At 48.9% G+C, this 22,243-nt stretch overlaps 1 protein-coding gene across 1 annotated transcript in view; it reads right to left on the reverse strand.

The window, feature by feature from the left end:
• Window positions 1-13,889: 13,889 nt before the first annotated feature.
• The window catches only part of ephb1 (EPH receptor B1), a 121,157-nt gene continuing 112,803 nt past the window's right edge, over window positions 13,890-22,243 (reverse strand). The window contains exons 13-16 of the mRNA XM_084706933.1: window positions 17,949-18,098; window positions 15,647-15,840; window positions 14,808-14,963; window positions 13,890-14,179 (exon numbers count right to left, since the gene is read on the reverse strand). Coding sequence (XP_084563059.1) covers window positions 14,071-14,179; window positions 14,808-14,963; window positions 15,647-15,840; window positions 17,949-18,098 — 609 coding nt within the window. The 3' untranslated portion in view covers window positions 13,890-14,070. The remainder of the gene's footprint in view (window positions 14,180-14,807; window positions 14,964-15,646; window positions 15,841-17,948; window positions 18,099-22,243) is intronic.

Genomic DNA, 22,243 nt, shown 5'->3' on the forward strand with positions numbered 1-22,243 from the left:
TACTGTTGTGTATGGATGTGTGTGTGTGTGTTTGTGTTTATGAGATGTCATCAGATAGACAGCATGTACTAAGACAAGAACTGTCTTCTATTATCCTTTCCAGGTCATTTTTAATTAGTGAGGAAGACAGGAATGGAACATTGTGAAGGCAGACCCTCATGTTTGCCATCAAGCCACATCACCATTTGTCTCACTTTGCTGGATGACCAATACACATACACACACACATTTACACATTCATTCGACTTTGCTTCATGACCCCATCGTCACCATGAATTCACTCCCCAAGCACACACAGGCTCGACACACAAGCCCTCCTGCCCCCCCACTGTGCCCCCCCCCCCCCCCCGTGTGAAGTGAAGTGTTTGGAGTCTTATCTAAGCAACAGATTGGTTGGAGAGTGTCGCGTGCTCGTCCTCAAAGAAGCCGGCCCCTCACGAGCCAACCCCCCCCCCCACCACCGCCCCCCCACCCGGCCTGCTGTTTGAACCTGAGCTCCTGTAGCCTGGGCTGATAGGAAGGCTGGACTCCACAGACGCACACATACACACACATGTACATACACATACACACACACACACACACACACAGTGCCTAATGAGTCAACGTGTCTCTTATCTCTGGCATAAGCCAGCCAGGGTATTTTGGGCCAGCCTTTTGATGTCTACACTAAGACCATATTAAACACTCTCAACAACAACAACAACTACAGCAGCAGCAGAAGACACAACAACTAAAACAATACCACCAACTCTTGATAAAAAGATTGTTTGTGTCTTACACAGACTTCAAAATGTCAAAACAGACTTCAAAACAGACTGGACTGTGATATGGGAAAATGAATCACCATCAGCAATTATGTGTAATATCCTGCTTGAAGCACAGTAGAGATATTTTTTGCATTTGGATTAGCAATAAATGGGGCATTTGGTTTTCAAGTTCACATTGGAAGAAAGCAACATCAATGTTTAATAGCAGTATGCTTTACTAGTCACTTGGAATTTTGAATGGAATGTTTTGTTTGTCTAAAACCCAGTATGTATCTGTGTTATAACCCAGAATTATATTTCCAAATAAATGTCTATGGACCTAACCCAAACCTAACCTTTGACCCATTGACCCAACCCTGTACTTACTCTGACCCAACCCTCTCCTAAACCTGTATTAACTCTGACTTAACTCTGTGCAAACTCTGACCTAACCCTGTCCTAATACTATACTAATTCTGACTTTATAAGTTCTATTTTCCCTGTAGTGGCCCGAGTGAACATAAATTATTTCACACTCCAAAAATAAATAGGCCTCTGCTATTCATATTTGATCACCATTGGCTTTCTTGATACAATAACAAATGTAGTCATCAAGTCAGCTGGCATTATGTATGCACTATCTCTCTCAGCCTTTCAGCTACTATGTCTTCATGGCACATTGACTAAAAAACGTTGCGTAATCGTGGTGACAAAAATGTGCCGAGATACACAGATTCGAACGTCAAACTGTTTTTCATGCTTCTGAAATTCTATGTAAAAACAGACACACGCAATTTTCTGAAGTCATTTTCCAGGTATGCACTGGTAAACTGTACTGTACTTTGGCAGATCCCTGCATGGGTGCATTGAGATTGGACATCGGTTTGGAGAAAAATGTGATGGATGTAACCCCAGACATGGAGTATTAGGGTGTATTTTGGTGTCAGAGCCCACAGGTTCAGAAGTCATACTGCAACTCTAACCCTCTTGTGGTGACCCTGGGATCAGGGAACACCCCCTGAGCTATGGCTACAGAGAAAGGTTTGGAGACTGAGGCATGTCACCCCCTCCTCAACTCAACCCCTTGGCCTGGGTTCATGTGAGTGGCAGGTTTTAGCAATGAAAGCTGGGGTGTAGCCTCACAGGTGTCAGTAATGACTGCAGTAGAGAGGTTAGAGGCTGTTGACACAGCTGCACGCTGACTGCTTACACATGGGTACCGGCAGAATGCCAGGCCATTTAGCACATCCACGCTACTTTAGCTGCTTTAACCCTTAGAGATATATATTTTTTAACATATTCATTCAGCAGTCACTTTTAGCCAGAGAAACATACAGTCTGGGGGGATTTAAACCTGTGACCTCTTGATCTGGACTCAAACTCCACCACTGAGCTCCACCCTCCACCCAACATATATTTACATGTGCTTTTCATATATTTAGTGGCATTACTTTCAGTGAATTACAATTATTAACACTTATTCAAAACACGGAAAAAATCGACAGAGGTTTGGCTTTTACAGTAATTTTCGGAGCACAGATGACTACTAAAATGCAAGATTGTGTCTGGAGTACAGACCCTTAAAGAGAGAAAGAGATAGATTCACACATGAACAATGGAGGATTGAGTGTTGACACGTAGCACACAAGGGACAGAGAGAAAGAGAGGAAGGAGGAAAAGAAAGGTAGGGGGAATGAGAGACGGGGAGAGGGAGAAAGAGAGAGAGAGAGAGAGAGAGAGAGAGAGAGGGAGAGGGAGAGGGAGAGGGAGAGGGAGGGGGAGAGGGAGGGATCAAATGAGCCTGCAAGGCTCAGGGCAGATGAAGGAAGCACAGTTGTCCTCCTTCTCCAAAGAGAGAGAGAGAGAGAAGAGAAGAGAAGAGAAGAGAAGAGAAGAGAAGAGAAGAGAAGAGAGAAGAGAGAAGAGAGAGAGCATAGAGTGAAAGTGGAAAGAGCAGGGCAGGACTGAGGAGGTGAGGGAGATATCTACAGGGACTTACTCATCACACACAGTTCCTTCGCTCCTTTCATCAGCCTGGACCCGGCCCTCTCACAGGGGGACTGGGAGGAGGAGGGAGAGAGGGAGGGAGACGGAGGAGAGAGTGTCTTGGGGGGGTGGAGGCGGGGTGAAGGGCAGATATCTCTAGAATAACTCATGCCCCCCCCCACCCCCTCTCCTACACACACACACACACACACCCACCCCATCCTCATTGCCGCACGCGCTGCTTCAATCCTGGAGAGACATGACGGAGACAAGCGCAGCTTTGGCATGTATTTTTGAACAAAGCTTCACTCGCTGCGACAGACTCATGCACGCCGGGGTTTTGGAAAAATCCATAATAATGGCCGGGGAGAGAAATGGAACTCATTTGAAGCCACATTAAATTCTCATGAGCTGTCTGGTTAATTGTGAAGGCCTTTCAGAGCGGCACGGTAGGAAGGAAGCTGTCTCCTCCATCACACTGGGGAGAAGATTGCAGGCAACAACACTGGACAAGCTAACAGGACCTGTTCACACGCCTGGGGAGAAGACACAGGCCATATATTATTCAGATCAACTTAAAAAAAAAAAAAACACTTGGTTTTTAAGTTCTCCCCATGGAAAAAAGAACACAACTCTATTCCACTGTGTTTTCATTTACATTCTATCGTTTTTTTGTTTTGATAATTCCTGCACAACCCCAGATTGAGCGACCTAAGGAAGGTGCCAGCTTTCATGGCCGTCTAGATAGACAGAGATGTTGCTGCCTGTCCTCAGCAATTAGGCTAACCAGGGTTCTGTATCTGTGTTCCGGTTTGTTAGAGCGTGTTTGTGCGTGTGTGTTGTGTCTCTCTCCACTCGCTCCGACCAATTGCCAATCCCCAGAGAGCCACTTAGTCTCTCCTCCATCCAGGCTCTAGAAGTATAGCCTCACACACACTGCTTCCATCAGTCAGACGCCAGTCCACCACACACACACACACACACACACACATTATATGGAGGCCCGTACATACAAACACACATCAGATTTTCCCTGGGTTTGCTGACAGAATTCTCTTGACCCCAAGGTCAACACCAGTCACGGTTCCTGTGGGGCCATGTCAGGGCTATGACGGTCATAATTTTCAATGCACCCTTGCCCCCACCTATCCAACAGCATACCCACCATTCACATGACCACTTACAATTAATTGATCTCATCCATTCCCCTTTCCAACAGACAGACACACAAACCTGTCAGTTGCAGGTGAAATCTCGATGCTAAATTTTGCATCCCTACCGTGGCGCCCGTTAAGTCCGAGCAAGAGAAACTGACGCAGGAGAGATCTGCGTGCCGACGTCTCCCAGGGGAAGCATACAACACGACTCTTCTGGTTGTTAGCACGAAAAGCATTATCTTACTGTAAGTGCTTGTGCTGTAGCCGAACATACCTTTCATGTCTGTAAGCATCTGCTGACACGTCGAAAGTCATTAGCTCTGACGCTAGCTGATGTCAACAGGGCACTCTTACAGCGCTGCAGCCTGGGAGAGTCGCACGCCATGCCTTGGACGAGATACTATTTGTAATCCTTCTGACAACCTTGGCTTGATTAATAATGCCTGGCACAGTTAATCCAGTGAAGTGCTCCCAAAAGGGTGCACAACCAAACATAAACCCAGGCCAAACATACACTTCCCTGAACTATTGAGAAGGTGATGGAGTATTTCAGCCCAGGCTTGTAAAGACGACGGCATGGCCCTCACTCTGTCCGGAGCGCGTCACATCTGAAGGATGGCTGCGGATGTGATGAGCTGCCTGCCACAGTTTGGGCTGATCTCCATCCGTTAGAGTAGTTGATGTTCCTGCCGTGGCTCCGCGACAGGGGGCGCTCCACATCCAGGTGACCTCGTTAGTGAGCGAAGGTTAGCGGCATCTTTCACCTTCAAGTCTATACCTGACTTCTCTCTCTCTCTCTCTCTCTGTTTCTTTTTTCTTTTTTTCCCGTGTCATTCTCTGACTGGGTGGCAAGCCACTTCCACACGGGAAAGATGCGTCAGGAATTCCGCGTCACTTTTAAAGTTTGATGTGTGTGAGAGAGGTGTCCTGTCACCTCAAATGGAGAGTCGGAGCCTCGCCCACAAATATGACAATGTCTCTTATTCAAGGAGTGCCTACTCTTGGCTACTTGTGATATATGACCTTCATGCTTCACTCTCCATTTACTCATCCCCCACTCCTCCTGCTCCTCTGGCTTTCTCTAAAACAAAGGACTCCTTCTGTGTGAACTCTCTAATTAGACAGACCTTGACTGCGGACCCCCACCCCCTCCCCCTCCATTTCTGTGGGAAAAAAAATATTTCATTGATTTTTGAGGGGGGGGAGTGTAAAGCAAGGGGCACAGTGGGGTTCTGTGTGGGATTAGACACAGCAGGTGGTGCACAGGAGGAGAAAGGTTGGGGTGTGGAGTATGTGTCTACTCCACTCTCCATCTTCAACTCTCACTGAGAGAGAAGCACAGCTCTCATCTTTGGTCCTTTCATAGGCTGTCTTGCTGCTACTCAGCCACTCAGAATTACCCCTGCAAATGCTGTCATAAATAGAACATTATCTACTACATTGGTGGGGTAAAAGGGTTGAGGCAACTGACTAGTTGGCAGATTTTCCATAATCTTCCAATTTAATGTATGCCTAAGTTTGACTCAATACATTTGGAATGCTTGTGATTTTTCACGCAAATGAAAGCTATTTTTAGGAAGCATTTCAGTTTCGAGAACAGACACATAAGCAAAATCCTGTTCAATTTTTCATCGCTGTTTCTCTGAGTGAATAACTGAGATTATTTAATTGGCCTGATGCTATTGTTCTCCAAGAGGAACACAATGCTCTCTCTTTCCTTCTCTGTTTCCTACTCTGTTTCTCTTTCTTTCTATCTCTCTTTCGCTCTCTCTCGTCTTTCCCCTCTTCTCCTGTCACTTCAGCCTCTCTAAATGACGCCTTCAGCCTGCAGGTGCAAACATATCCTTGGATATGATTATTCATACCACTCTGAAGATTGCTTTTTGGTAATTATATATATTATAATTAAATTTGATGAACTCCTTCGAGACACAAAATCTCATTTGACCGAGGCGTTCTGTTTCCTCCACGACATGCAAATGGAGAAACGTCTCCTGCCATTAAGCCAATGTAACGAAACCAGAGTTGAGATGAGCCACACTTCTCCAAACTCGCTTTGGGTTCATCAATAACTAAACAGTGCACCAAACAAATGCAAATGCCCTTGCTTCCATCGAAAGGAGATAAAAGGCGAGGAGACAAACACGCTCCCTCACCAAGGTTAACACTCACTCAGCCGCTGAGAGAACGAGTGGGGTGAATTTGGCTTTCATTTTCAGAGTCTAATAATCACTTAAGCCTTAATAAACAAGTGATCAGAAAGCAACCAAACAACAAAGCATGAGAAGGTCAATACCTGCTAAGCCGGACCTCACAGCCTCCAAATGAGATGAGTCAGAGGAAGGCCCCGTGGTCCTCCAGATGCTCCGCTCCTGGGAAACACAACACTCAGCTCTCCTCATTTTTCCCTCCTCTCCTCTTCTCCTCCCCTCTCCTTTCCTCAACTTTCTTCTCTCCTATGCTCCTCTGCTCTGAATCTGCTGTTAGTTAAAAGAGTGAGGTTAGGGTGGCAGGAAGTAGGCTTGATAATGCGCACCTTCGCTCTCTTTCTCTACTTCTTTACAGCTGTATAACTGCTAAGGCCGAGCAACAGTCATGTCCAGTGTCAAGCTAGAACACACAACACTACAGAGTTTAAGGCCCATGCTGTTTACTCTGTAACATGCATACGGCCAACAGAAGCCTGACAGCCAATCAAAACACCTGACTTGAATAATAGGCATTGGTTCATCACTGTGGGCAACCATTTGACATGAAAGCGTAGGTCCTCTGGTCTTAATGCTTCCTCTCCTTTCTCTCTTCCACTCCTTCTCTCAGAGGAATTCTATAAGCTTCATTGGAATGCACAAATCTGATATTACCATGCGTTGTGTTCTCTCGTTGATTAAAAATATTCCTGATAATTGTTGCTGCACAGAGCTAGAGTATGTTTGATGCAAATGTGTGTCAGTTGGAGTCATTGTGCCATGGAATATTGTGTCAGATAAGAGAGATGAGTGAGAGATAAGTTCAGGAAGGATGCAGTCCTCCATATTAAGTTCAGCAATCAGCATGATGTAAGATACTATCTCTGTGTCACTAAGAAGTGTTATAAAACATTGCACATTGCTTGAGCAATAATTGTCATATTATACAACGGCCTATCAATCCCCTCTTTCCAGTATACTGTGTGCCCTGTCATCTATCTTTCCTTTTCTTTCCTCCCGTTATGCTCATGTTAAATGAAGCTCTCTCCAAATCACGCTGGCTTGTCGTGTCTTTTAGCCTCTCTGTCTGAGTCGGCCCACAGTCTGGGTCCTCATCTCCTTGTTACCTGAGAAGCTTTGAACCTTTTTTGTGTTTCATGCGCCCACTTTCCCATCCAGGCTCCTTCACACAGCTTTCGTTTGTCTTTCTCTCTCTCTCTCTTTCTCTCTCTCTCTCTCTCTCTCTCTCTCTCTCTCTCTCTCTCTCTCTCTCCCTCCCTCCCTCCCTCCCTCCCTCCCTCCCTCCCTCCCTCCCTCCCTCCCTCCCTCTCTCGGTCTCTATTGGCCTGTCTCTCCTTCTCTCAGTCTTTCGCCCCCCCCTCTCTCTTTCCCTCTCTAGCCCAGTGCCTATCCCCGTCCCCCTCTCTGCAGGGGCCTCCCGCTGTGCTCCAATCCCTTCCTCTCAGGTGATTGCAGGGTGAATATTGATTAAGGCCCAGATTCTCTGCTGAGACGTCACTTTTTAAACTCCCTGTGACTTTAATCTGGAATACAGAGTTGGCTCACGCTCCACCCCCAAACACTCTGCCATGTTTGGTTTAAGACGCACACACACACAAGGCTTGCACACACATACATTGTTTTCACACACACCAAAGTAATCCAGGCAGATCGAAATCTAATGCATTCCTCCTTGTGCAAGACCCATTCACATCCCACTCCCTCTAATTGCTACTATTAAAGTAACAAACAGTATCAATTAAAACAAAGGGTTGGGAAACCAATTCCTCACCGGGCGTTAGCCGCATAAATAGCCATTGTGTCTGTTTAATTGACTATTAGAGGAGCACTACAAGTGCAATTAAGGCATCCATGTGACCTTGTGATGGGGCTGAGACGAATGTCAGTGGAGAGCGGAGAAGGCGCGGGGCGTTCTGCAACACTGCCGCTCCACCCAGGGGATCCTTACGCTCATACCTCACCATCTTAACACAAACGTGCAGATCCGCATTTCTCCACCTGCGTTAGTTTGGATCGTCAAGTGAGTCAAGTGGCTGAGCAGTTAGGTAATCAGAAGGTTGCCGGGTCGATGCCATGCCAAATGAAGATGTGTCCTTGGGCAAGGCACTTCACCCTACTTGCCTCGGGGGATTGTCCCTGTACTTACTGTAAGTCGCACTGGATGGAGCGTCTGCTAAATATGTAATATCACTTTTCTTTCTCGCTCTTTAAAATGAAAAGGACCCGGATGAGTTGAAGAATGCTAAACCTCACGTAGGGAGATGTGGACGCCAGTGACACAGATTAAATGTTTTTCCTCAGTCGGCTGTCAAGGGGACCGCAGCATCGGTTTGGTCGGAAACGCTCACGTATTTGGCCATTGTTTCAAACACTAATTGAGACGGGTGGTCATCTCCTCTCCTCTCGTCCGTCCCTCTCCTGGCAGTTAGCCCACATTAGCCCTTCCACTCAAATTGAGCAAGATGTTATTAATCAAGGACTGCCTGGTAAACAATTGTGGAGGTACGGGGGAGTAGGGGGGCGTTGGATCCAATCCCAGTCTCTGATGCCTCCCATCGTTAACCATATGATTACCATGTCTCTCTCTTCCTCCTTCCCTCTCTCCCTCTTTCTCGCTCACTCGCTTTTCGCAGGAGCCTGAAAGCAGTGGCGCGTGCCGACGCTCAGGTCGAGGTGAGCGCCAAGTGGGAGAGAACCTCCGCCATTTTGTCTAGACACGGTCGTTTTTCTCGGCGGCCGGCCCAAGAGAGATATCTGAGGAACGTGGAGTGACGGCTCGTTTAAGGATGGGAGGGAGGGCGGATGCCTTTTTATCATTGGCCAATGCACACGGTCTGACAGGAGGAATGTTCCAGTCATTATGGAGTGGGACAGTAGACAGCAGACCCAGACTCTGCCCTTACTCACAGCAGGGTCCTATGGCACAGGAAAATTGAACATGTGGGAGCCAAACCACCAAGTTAGCATTAAGAATCAATGGGAGCCAGACCAGCACGTGATTGACTTGTTTTCCAAGGCATTTATTGAGTGCATTTTTAGTACAATTCTTCTCATAAAGTTACGGCTTACAAACTCGGACACATACTCGTCACAATTTACAAGTGGTAGCTATACAGCAACGAAAGGGAACAACTCACGCACACGTGCACAAACATACACACGCACACACACACAAACGGTTCCTTCATTCATAAGTCATCCCAAAGTGAGGTTGTCCTGTCATGCTGGAACAAATCCACCCTCTTCGCTTCGGCGGAATCCTCATGGAAAGTCAGAAATGCTCAGCTTTGTGTGTCTGTGTGTGTATAAAAGAGTGTGTGTGTGTGAAGAAGTGTGTTTAGGTGTGTATGAAAGAGGGTATGTTTTTGTGTCTGTATGTGTCATTTTGGGTGCTTTCATGCACGTGTCAGTCCACAATCTGAAAAAGATGAAACACAGTGATTTACTAAATCTGGCAGACACCATATTTGCAGTCATTTTCACAGAGGCGGCAACTATCTACACTCCATTTCCAGGGATTTCCAACCATCCAGACAGTTTCCGATGAACCCGCATCATAACTTTCATGTTTTGTGTTAGCGTTCTTAAAGGGTGATTCTGATTAGGAAATTGCTTTTGAAGACAGATGGCAGACTACCCTTCAATTCATCACATCCAAGGACCATTAGATTCAGAGCTTTACAAAGACAAACATGAGCAAATGGAAAAAGGGAATTACACAAGTGCATAATAAATACCCTATAATGTGATTCACAGACATGCTCTTAGGTTGAATGGAAAATACTTGAGACACGGTTGAATTGAAGCCTAATGATTGGAATTAGATCGCTGGTGTGAATGAAAAGATTGATATGAATATGGAGAACATATGATTATGTTTAGGTGGCTTGGTGTATTGGTGAATGGAAATGAGGGCAGAAGCTGTTCAATATTGCTAAATATACAGATGCAAAGCAAGTAGATCAAACAACTGTTGTCGGAAAACATCCAATCGGCCTCCCATGAGGGACCACTTCTCTGGGGGCCATTTTGTCGCTCTAAACTATTTTTTTTACCAGCAATTTCTCTATCCCTTTTTTCCACCAAAAAAAAAAAATCCTCTGCTACCCCCTCCCTTTCCACGACTCCCCCCCCCCCCCTTTGTACAGACACAGGTTGTCAAGCCTAGGCTACTCTCTCTTCACTAAGGACCAGGCTGTGGTGTCCAGGCTGTGATAGACGACCCTTCTGTGATTGTGTGTGCGTGCGCGTGTGTTTGCGGTCTAAGAGCCCCATCACTCTGGCCTCCCTGGGGCTGATCAGATGCCTGTCAGATGTGGGTCCCAGCAGGTATCCACGGACCCAGCCTGGAGTCGATGGAGCACAGAGGGAACCATCCCTCAACCCTCACACACACACACACGGCCCCAGCGAAGCCTGGCGTGGACTTGCACAGTTTGGGCCCACAATGGCTTCGTTACACCCAGGATGAATGAGCTGGTACTCAACCAGGACAGGGGGGAACGGGCGGGGGCTAATACAGAGGGGGAGGAGGGGGGGAGGAGGGGGAAAGGGGGATTGGGGGAGGAGGGGGGGGGGCCCTACTTAATACTCGGGGCTGCCATTGACTTCTCATTCTGGAATGCGAAGTCAATACTGTACCCTTCTGTCATGGATAGAAGAACTCTCGGAGCGTGAAGGGCACGGAGGGGAGGCCAGATCCTTGTGGGAGTGCTGCAGAATGACGCCAGCCTATGATATCTCTCTGACCACCAAAACATGCGCTGATGACATCACCCCCTGGGAAGGCTGTAGTGAGGATCTTGGAGGCGCCGTGAGGGCGTGATATGAGGGCTTCAGGCTTTTGAGGGGGGCAAAAAACAAGTCCTGCTCTGCAGAGGAAGGAGAATGAAAGGTAACAAGATCAGACCCCAGAGACCGCCTTCCACACTGACATTGACACGGTGTCAAGACCGAGGCTTTTATGTCATGAGAATGTGCATGACGCAACACTGCTGTATCGAGTGTCAGGGATATCCTGGTACATCAGACAGCCCCGGGGGCAGGGACTTCTGTGGGGGGGTTCCCAAGAGGTGCTGGATAAACCAAAAACTGTACATTACACATTGCCATGGAACTCCTGCTGGAGTTCTTACGCCGTGCATTAACACCAGTCCCGTACTGTGTGTCTTTAGAAGCCTGAGCCTAAAGAACAAGGCCACAGTTGTGGCTTAACGATATGGTCATGATATAACCTGAGCCCCTCCAGCTCTCTGTGACTCAGAGAGAGCTGGAGTGTCATCAGTCCAAACATCTCCTCTTCTACAGGCTACGGACACCAATCACCGTCGCAATCACGAAACGCCAGCTCACCTTGGGCTGCCTGGATGGCAGCTGTGTGCTGCGCGGTTCATCGCTAGCTCGCACAAGCTACAATTCCTCAATCGGCTCCTAAAATACCTTCCATCTTCAACCTCCATTTACTTTCTTACCGAGGGACTTTGTCTGGCTTCCTTGAACTACGGACATCTATATGATCTGATCTCAACAGGCTGTGAGGGGCCACCAGCTTGATTTCTGGGGCTGCTGGGTGAGTGACACTGTCAGTTTTTGTTAATTTTCAACAGGGACTTTGCAGAAGGCAACAGCAGAAATCTTAAGTCCCACCAAGTTGCAGTGATTGGTTGGACCAGTAACAATGCCTACATAACTGTGAAGCTCTAAAAATTGTTTTAAAAAATGAATAAAAATACTGGATCTGCCAAGCATTAGTGGTCTTTGACATTTGCATAAGAACATGAGTTACAAAGTTTTGGGCTTTTTAGGCCACACTTTCTTTACCCTTCCATAAGTCTTGCAATTGTAATGAGCAAGTAAAGTGTGTGTTCCACAACGTGATTGTCGTGTACTGCACTGCTGTCAGGCGCAAACATCAAAGGCACTCACTAATAGACCATTACCGAAACAAAGGCTGAGAATTTTCCCTCTAGCATTTAATGAGAGAGTGACACCACGGCAGTAACAGGAGCTCGACGGATGGGGGTGAACGTTAGGTTTTGAGGCCACCTTGTTTGTTCTGTTGTAAAGCTAACAGTGACCATACATGGCGATTCAGGATGTATAAACCTCCTCTAGTCTTTATGACAAGGGGCCCATGCTGGACGGTGGCCGGTGCCCTCGTGGGCAGCCTGAGTCTCTGTGCCCATCAGGGTGGCATCAGGCATCGGCTGGCACAGCCGACCCCCCAGATGTTTCCGAGGCGTTGGGTGGAGAGTGGTCGGTAGGCTGGCTCTTTGAGCTGATCTGCTATTCCTGTCTGTCTGGCTGTCGGCCTGCATGTCACCTCGAGCCTTTCAGACTGCTACTGGGGAACACTTGAGCAATCTGCTGGGTGTCTCGACGCCATGGGGAAATCTTCCGTAACCCTGTTTACCCGTGATTTTACTGGTGCTTCTGGATTGCTTGTGTCTAGACAAACACCTTTGAAGGTGTGTGGAACATGCATGACAGGTGAGAAAGGTCTGAGGTCCTATAACGTTGATGCTATGGCGGTGAAATGAATATCAGTATGAATCTCTCACACACCCTAGGATTCTCTTTGTGTCATAGTAACTGCTCCAAATCATAGCTTCACTTGTGGTTGTGTTTGATTTAAAGACCTTTATGTCACATTTATGTCTCCGCAACGATCGTAGATACCTACCTTATGACTTGGGCTGGCAGGTGTAGACAACCCTCTCTATTCTGGACTGTTCCAAACATTCCAACACAAACAACAAGGAAAAAAAGGAAGGCATCTGTACAAGTAAGTGCTAACCAGCAAGATACAGCATGGATACACACCCACATTTAACAACGTTTTTTTTTTCTTCTTTTTTTCTTCTTCTCTACAACATTTTTACATCGACATCTATGACAACAGTCCTTTGTACATGGTATTTTGTACGGTTTCTTCCAGGTGAGAGTTCGTTGAGGTTGTTTCCTCAGGCCCCCGAGGGAAGTGAGGTGAGCAATGGAACAGGGTCGGGGCTGACCTCCGGAGGGATAGGGGGCGCTCTAGGAAACGACACATTGTCTGCGTCCATTACAATCCTGCCATTCAACACGTATTTTGCAAAAAAATGCAAGCAGAGACAGTTCTGTACAATTGAATATTCATATGTGCCACCTTCAATATGAAGATTTATTCTAAAGATATATATATATTTAGTAAGAGATGTACATATTTATATTATTCTCAGAAACTGGGGGAGGCTGTTTGGGAAGTCCTTTGGCAGGGCCTCACACCCAGATCTCCCCAGGTAGTGTTGAAGGTTAAAGGAACAAGGAGAGAGACCTGTCTCTTGGGTGGGATAATAATAATGGCAAATCATTTGAACAACAGTCCATGAGTCCAAAACTGTAAGTTCAGTCTGAAATACCACCCAAATATTCTCTGGATGTGTGTCTATCTTTGCTGCTTTCTCCAAAAGTTCATTTTCCCAGGTAGCTCTGCCAAGGTCAAGATATCCTAACTCAAGTCGTTTCTTCCAATGCCACATCAGACATGCTCATCTAAAACAGTGGGTATCCTTATAAAATCGTTTCAAATGATAAAAGCCTATAAAATAACCAAGTCTGATATTCTCTGAGACTGTGGATGTGCCTGTGTTATGGGGGTAGATAGGGGCCGGGGTGGGGGTGGGGGTGGGGGGGGTTCAACACATGTGGAAGTCCGTCGTCCCGGCAGAGACGTGGGCCCCAGGATCAGATAAGAGATGAGCACAAGACAAGCAGAGTCTCAACGCTGCCCTCCAGAAGAGCGTGACGACAGCAGTGGATGATGGGTAGTCTGGTCTCGCGGAGTGCGGCGTTGGGTTAGATTAGGATGATGGTCTCGACCCTGGCGCGTTCCAAGGGGTCGGGGGTCATTCGGGGGCTGCTGCTGCTGCGGTCGTTGTTGTTGTTGTTCCTCCGAATGCTGCCCGCCTCGCAGAACAGCGCCCCCTGTAGTCATGCCATGGCAGTGGGCGACTGGCTCATGTGCACCCGCATGGACTGGACGTTGCTGAGGATCTTCTTCTGGTGGCCGGCCAGGGTCACACCTATCCTCAGCAGGTCTCTGATGGGGGAGGGAGGGAGGGAGGGAGGGCAAATGAGGGAGGGAGGGAGGGAGGGCAAATGAGGGAGGGAGGGTTGCAGAGGGAGGTACAGTGAGAGAGAGGGAGAGAGAGAGAGAGAGAGAGAGAGAGAGAGAGAGAGAGAGAGAGAGAGAGAGGGAGAAACAACATGAGAGAAAGTGGAAGAGTGCGTGAAAGAACACGGAGAAAGAGAGAGACAGAACGAAGGAGGTCATATGAAGGCAGTGAAAACAACTCTCAGAATGGAAATCTAAAACCTTTTATGGTTGAGATTTGTTCAGACCAATAGTGGTCATGAATAAGGCACTAAACAGACACATTTTCTCTTCATTAGACATATCATGTGGCGACGAAGGCTGGGTTGTGGAGTAAACTGTGAACTCATGCTGGTAAATCCTAGACTCGGATCAGAAAGGCAGGGAGAGATGTGGATGTTAACGACGCACACGAGAAGCTTGAGCACAACTAATCTGAAGCATCGTCCTGTTACAGTGGGTGCGTTTGTGTGGCTGTGCCTTTCTGTGTGTGTGTGTGTGTGTGCATCCGTCTGAGTAGGCCGGTGCATGCATGCGTGTCAAAGCGTGCGTGCACGAGGGGCGTGTGACTCACTCGGAGGTCATCTGGGCGACGAGCTGCAGCGAGGTGAAGCCCGAGTTGAGGAAGTTGTCTCTGTACTGAGTCATCTTGATGGCGGCCAGCCACTCCTCCACAGAGCCAAAGCTGCTGAAGTCTGGGACCGAGCGGTCCAGGAGAGGCTGGGAGGGGCTGCACAGGGGGGGGGGGAGAGGGAGGGGGAGGGGGGACTTAGCAAATATTGAGCAAGGAAGTGTGCGTTGTAGTGCCGCATGTGCGTGTGCGTGTGTGTGTTCTTGCGTATACTGTTTCGGGCAAGAGTGTCTTCATTGGGTGTCAGCGGGTGTATTGTTGACTGCAAGTCTTTTTTCTCTCTTTTGTGGTAGGAATGAATGCCCTGTATGTTTGCATGCATGCATGTGTGGGTATGTGTGAGTGTGTGCATGTGTATGTACTGTATGTGTGTTCTGTGTGTGCGTTGGTGTATGCGTGTGTGTGGTTTGGTGTGTATGGTTTAGTGTGTGTGTGTTCTTTCTGAACAGCAGGCATGAAAGGCGGGGGTTAAGGTTTGATGCAACACACAGTAACACATTGATGTTTATTTGATAGCAGAGCACAAGTGCGTACGTGAAGTCTCTGTGTGTACAGTGCCGCTACTGCACATGTTGAGCCTCGCCACTACTTCTAAGGAGGTGAACCAGTCTCACCAAGTATCACCACAGTACCTGCGGATGCCAGGTGTATTTGAATGTGTGTTTAAATGTGTTGTATTTGTGTCTATGTCAATAGTTTAAGTCAAAGTATGTAGTGTAAGTATATAAGTGTGTGTGTGTGTGTAAGTGTGTGTCAGTGTGTGTAAGTGTGTGTGTACGTACATGGCAGGGATGTTGGCTATGGTCTTCAGGGAGGTGGGGTTGCGTATCATCTTGTCCAGAGTGTTGACGATGTCGGCGAAGCGTGGCCGAGCATTGCGGTCCTTCTGCCAGCAGTCCAGCATGAGCTGGTGCAGGGCGGAGGGGCAGTCCATGGGGGGGGGCAGCCGGTAGTCCTGCTCAATGGCGTTGATGACCTGAGGGCAAAGAGGAGGGGGGAGTCATTGCTGGAACATTCTTTTTTTTTTTTGGGGGGGGGGGGGCGGCAATTGGAACTGAAATATGATCTTGGGTACCACCACACAACGTTTTTGTTTCACGAAAAAAAAGAATCAAGAAACGTAGCTGCCTCATTAAAACTCACTCGACAAAAGAGCTATGCTAATGCGCTGACTAAAGGAAATGGCCTAGGGGCATACTCCGTCGTCATAGTGAGGTGCTAGTTAATAAACACTGCAGTCACAGTGCAGTTCGGCGAGCAGTGTCGTCAAAAAGAGGTCCGTTGTGTTTGTGGCATCTTCTCAGGCGGTCAGCGTGTCACCAACCGAGTCTGTTTGTCTCCTGCAGGTTTAATAGTGTGTGACAGAGTGGTTTGTGAGTGAGTGAGTGACTCCTTCAGTGTCTTTAAAGCCCACTCACTTTCTCTTCTCCTCCCTCCCTCCCTGCCTCTCTCTCTCTGTCCTGTGCTGTGTCTCTCTCTCTCCATCTATATCTCCGGTGTTCCCCAGAGACAATCGCAAACCCTCACTCTCCACGACAGCCAATCACGTATGCCTGTCTTGACTTCAGCCAATCGTATGTCCGTATCCAGGAGAAAAGGGGGCCTGTCAGGGTATGGTAAAGTAAGGGTGTATGTCCGTGGAAGTGAGGGAGGGAGAGGGGGTGAGGTATCCGGGGGATGGGCTGATTACATATAATTAACACCTCAAAGGCAGACACTTGACACTTGTACCCGTGAGTCATCAGAGCCCGCGGAGGTCTCTGATTGGTGAGAAGCCGGGAAAGGGGAACGGCGGCCGTCGTGACTTGAGTGTGTGTTTGGACGTTTGCTCAGCCTCGAACCAGACGTGGGCTGCACTGAATCTGAGCTGCCTTTGTGTGTGTGTGTGTGTGTGTGTGCGGTGTCCACCGACCAGACGAGGACAAAGAAAAGCGTGGATTCGCTAGAAACGTATCGAGTGAGGGATCCATAATCTCCTCCGTATTGTTTGTCCACAGCGCAGGGTGAATAGAGAGATCAAGGTCTTTGCTTCCCAGAATGATCCTATCATCACAAAATGGACGCAGCTGAGAGGGAGTCGATCCCGCCTCAGGGACGAGTGCAACTCAGCAGAATGATGATAAATGTTGCCCATCGGCAGGTGCGTGTGAGCGGTGCGCACGTGTGTGCGTGTGTGCACGTTCATAAAATGCAAATGCCGTGTTTGTGTGTGTGGGGGGGCGGATGTGTCTTTGCAAGTGGTTCTTTGAAAATATTATTCTGTGTGTGTGTGTGCGTGTGTGTGTGTGTGTGTGTGTGTGTGTGTCCATGTGTGTGTGTCCATGTGTGTTAGCTGGCAGTGCCAGACCCACCCCCTGTGTGTGTGTCCCACTAGGCAGTGCACGCTGGCCCACAGAGGCAACATCTGCTGAGTTGGAGGGAGAGGGAGAGAGGGAGAGGGAGAGGGAGAGAGGGAGAGGGAGAGGGAGAGAGGGAGAGGGAGGGAGAGGGAGAGGGAGAGGGAGAGGGAGAGGGAGAGGGAGAGGGAGAGGGAGAGGGAGAGGGAGAGGGAGAGGGAGAGGGAGAGGGAGAGGGAGAGGGAGAGGGAGAGGGAGAGGGAGAGGGAGAGGGACAGCAGCAAGGCTGTTGGCAGGAGGTGCACTCGGGAGATGGAGCCCATAGTTGCAGGACCAGATCCAATGAGTTGAGTGTGTTTAGTGTGTGTGTGTGATTTCTTGCCTGTGCATATGTGCGTTTGTGTGTGTATTTGTGTGTGTGTGTGGACTCCACCCGCCTGATGTAGAGAACATGGAGGGCCACCTAGAAAAAGCTCTTAGGGAACACAAAGACCATTTTCTAATGTCCCATTCAAGGACATTTGACTACCGCCGAAAAAAAATACAGAGCGAACACAAATTGCTAAAAACCGGAAGAAAAACAATTGATATACTTTAGTAGGATTAACTACTATTTTATCTATTATAATTCAAATCCCAACACCCCACGCCATTTACAGTAAGTGGATATTGGCGTGAAGCATGTGTGAAGCGTGTGTGGAGCGTGTGTAAAGCGTGTGTGAAACATGTGTGGAGCGTGTGGACTCACATCCTGGTTGCTCATGTCCCAGTAGGGCCTCTCTCCGAACGACATCACCTCCCACATGACGATGCCGTAGCTCCACACGTCGCTGGCCGAGGTGAACTTCCTGTAGGCGATGGCCTCCGGCGCAGTCCACCTCACAGGGATCTTCCCGCCCTGGGGGGGCAGGGGGGGGGGGGGGCAGAAGAGAAGGAGGAAAGACACAAGATTAGCCCACGTTAAAAACACTCCTGCAGTTTTCCAATCCAGAATATGTAGCCTCAAAGAGCCTCCCTCCCTCCATCCCTCCCTCCATCCATCCCTCCCTCCATTCCCTATCGATCCTGTGACAGGGGATGGTGCCTCTGCTCGCCCTGCACACATCGACCCACACATTTAGCCAGGCTTTCTCCCAGACCCCTGTTTTGAACAGTTTGGGTGGTTGGGGGTGGGGTGTGTGTGTGTGTGTGAGGCGGGGGAGGGGGGAGGGGGGCGGGGCCCAGGGAGCGCGTCCACCGTGACGGCGTGTAATTGGTCTTCCTGGGGCCACGGGCATGCCTAGTGTGGGACTGATTGAAATTGACAGACGCTTGGTTTTAAGATTCCGAGCACACACACACACAGTTGTTTTTTTACACAACCGCACGCACGCCCATCCATCCACACACACACACTCCATCAAGCCCTCAGACAGATGCTTCAACAAACACACACACACACACACCTAAACACACTTAAAGCCCCATATTGCTTCCAATTGTATCTGTCTGGGTGAGCCAGCTTTTAATGCCAATTAGTTCAACCTGAGCATGGGTAGATAAGCAGGATTTGGACCGAGAGACAGGGAGGACAAAACCAATACCCACCCTGCTCCATTCGCTCTCACCATGCCCGGGAGTATAGTGTGTGTGTGTGTGTGTGTGTCTATAGAGGACTGTTGTTGAGGCTAGACAAGTACCCAGTGTAAGAGCAGAAGTTCAGAGCATTGTGTGAAGTGTGTGTGTGTGAAGTGTGCGTGTGTGTGTGTGTGTGTGTGAAGTGTGTGTGTGTGTGTGAAGTGTGTGTGTGAAGCGTGTGTGTGTGTGAAGCGTGTGTGTGTGTGAAGTGTGTGTGTGAAGTGTGTGTGTGTGTGTGAAGTGTGTGTGTGTGTGTGATGTGTGTGTGTGTGTGGTGTGTGTGTGTGTCTTCACAGAGGGTGTAGGGTGCAGGGCTCCCAGCCAGAGCTCATTACGGTGCAGCTCTGTGGTGTTTGACCCCTCTCTGCTGCTGACCCTGAACAGAGACTTAACCTCCTGACCTACCAGGGGACTGGTGTCAGGGAGCTGCCTGGGCCGACAACACACTGAGCATGGCTCTCACACACATACAGGCTGGGCCCAGATTCGTTTTTTTTTTTTTTTTTACAGAAATACACAGCTACATACTGAGCTTAGTTCAACACACATAACCCTAGAAAACTCGGGCTGAGCTCAGTTATTTCTCTATTATATAATTTTTCTTCTTAGCTATTTCTTAGAGATTCGCAGGTCTGTTTGCGTGGTCTGTGTGAGAAATAGTAAAATATGTACTCAGGCCCCAGTGACTTCAAAGCTGCTCTCATACAGTATGTGTGATCAGCATGCAAACGCTGGAACCTTTTGTCTATCTGTGAGCAACACAAGCTCCTTCCACACTGATCGCCTCTCCATCACCAAACTGGGTCTGGGCCAGGGGCCTCGAGGGGATTGGTTTGGACACGTACGCACTGGATCAAGAGAACACACAAGCAACAGATCTCGCCCCTGCAATATTCCCAGCTCAACTCTCCATTACAGCCTCTCTCTGTCATCCCTCCCTCCCTCCCTCCCTCCCTCCCTCCCTCCCTCCCTCCCTCCCTCCCTCCCTCCCTCCCTCCCTCCCTCCCTCCCTCCCTCCCTCCCTCCCTCCCTCCCTCCCTCCCTCCCTCCCTCCCTCCCTCCCTCCCTCCCTCCCTCCCTCCCTCCCTCCCTCCCTCCCTCCCTCCCTCCGCCCCCTGGAGCATTTGAGGATATGAGACGGTGTCTCAACGCATCCCGGACGACGATGCTTGCCATACGAGCGCCCCAGAGCAGTCGCCCCCCCCCCCCCCCACCAGACAGAGCCCGTGTAATAACATCACCTGCCCGCGCCACTGCCGCCGCACGCCCGCCACGCACATCCTCTATAATTACCGCTGTGGGAAAGCGACGGAGACGGAGCGAATGGCGGGGATGCTGCCAAAGCGCTGCTTCAATAACGCGTGAGGTACAGGCCCCCTACAGGCAGACAGACAGGAAAATATAGAAACTAAAACATTGGTGTGTCCCTCTTTATTAAGTCAGGAGAACGGGGACAAAGAGAGGGTGGAGAGAGAGATAGATGGAGGGAGAGAGGGTGGGAAGAAGCGAGAGTGGGAGATAGGGAGGGGGGAATCGCCTGGGGAGGGAGCCGAGGGCAGAGAGAAGACAGGAATTAAAACAAGCGCCGGGTCAACACAACCGGGCGCTTTGTGAGCGAGGAGAGAGAAGCGTTACGGAGAGAGAGGGAGAGCATTTTATATATGTATGTGTGCACTCGAGTGCATGCCTGTGAGAGTAGGGTAAAAGAATGTCATTTCATTGACTGCAGTTCTGTGGTGCAAGCCACTGAGAAGGGCAACACACCTTGGGTCTCGAGTGAGAAAGTGAATACAAATAAGTGGGCCTTCCATCTACAGTTCCTAAATCTTGCGTCCAGCACACAAACTGCCAAACTGTTTTTATTCCACTTCATATATCGATTTTTTGGGACACATTTTTAAAGGACAATGACTTCCGTGAGGCACAGTAGGTCGATGTGGCAGTGGAAGGAGTAGAAAGAAAAGAGGAAAATGACTGAATGTCCAATGGCTTTGTTGGCTCTCTTTTTCTTACGAGTGCAACACAAAAGCGGGTGTCCGGTGTGATCGTTCTCCAGATGGGATCAGATCTCCTGCAGATGCTCTACCGCAGAAGGCGTCGAGTCACTCTGCTGATGTCAGCGGGTGAGGCTCCCCCTGATGGATTCCTAGTGGCTGTTGTCGGGTCGCGACTTGTTGTGATTGGTTGTGACAGGGCAGTGACACATCTGGAGTGTGGCCCTGCTGGGACGGTGGGCTGATGATCACAGCGTGTGTGTGTGTGTGAGAGAGAGAGAGAGAGAGAGGCATACATGAGTGTGTGTGTGTGTGTGTGAGAGGGGCACGCATGTGTGTGTGTGCGTGTGTGTGAGACACGTGTTTGTGACAGTCGGATAATCGTGTGTCCAGGTAGACCCTCAGGGGGAAACATTCACTTATCTTAAGGCTCAGTGCACATGGATGACACACACACACCACACGGTACACCTGCTATGCCTTAGTGAATATAAGAGCATATCCTGAATCTACACATCACGTGCCACCGAATAAAGAACAATCTAGATTCATCTGACAAACGACACGGCGCCTCACTCCGGTGCTAAGTTGTCCTGACATGTCCCAGATGGGCGCCGACTTGAAAAGAAACAAATTGAACGTCTTTTCTCATTGCTGTCACATAAACATCAAACAATGGCGCCGGGGCGCTCGTTCCTCAGAGTCTAAGCGCTACAGAACTCTGTCTCGCTCAACCAGAGCCCTGCTAAAAAGATCCCAAACAAAGATTTTGGCTTCGCTACGAAGATAAATATGTTAGCGTGTCTCGGTGATGGAGAACGACACTGGGCTCCCTTTCCTCAACGCTGGAATCCATCTTCAAACTAAACACGCTTAAACGGGCGAGGCGAGTGCTCCATCAACACGACTTTAACTTCCCCCCCGAGCAGTGTTCCTGACTTGGACAGGGGTGGGGTGTGTGTGTGTGCATGGGTGGGGTGTGTGTGTGTGCAGGGGTGGGGGGTAGATGGACAGAGAGAGAGAGAGGCTGAGAGAAAGAGAGAGATAGGGGCTGGGGTGGGGGAAGGGCGGGGAGGGAGGGATGTGGAGCAGTGGAGTTCTCCAGGCCCCCAGGGTTCAAGTGGGGGAGAGAGCCAGGCTCTTTACCAATGCCAGAACATTCTCTTTCAATCTCACTTCACCCATGAGATATATTTCAATCATAACATACAAGCATATCCTTTTCGTTCCTGTTATTTCAATTAATTAAATCATACCCAAGAGGGATACCATAAGGCCCCAAAGCCTGTATACAATATGTGTACCAAGAGATGAACTCATGTTTGTTTGATTGCTTCGTTTCACGTAACACATTTCTATATTGTACACAACAGCCTTTTTCAGCGTCCAGTAAGCCAGAAAAATGACACATCTCCACTAACCAGAGACCCCA

The sequence above is a fragment of the Hypomesus nipponensis genome, chromosome 10 (genome assembly GCF_054491055.1).
Source record: "Hypomesus nipponensis isolate SF chromosome 10, ASM5449105v1, whole genome shotgun sequence".
NCBI lineage: Eukaryota > Metazoa > Chordata > Actinopteri > Osmeriformes > Osmeridae > Hypomesus > Hypomesus nipponensis.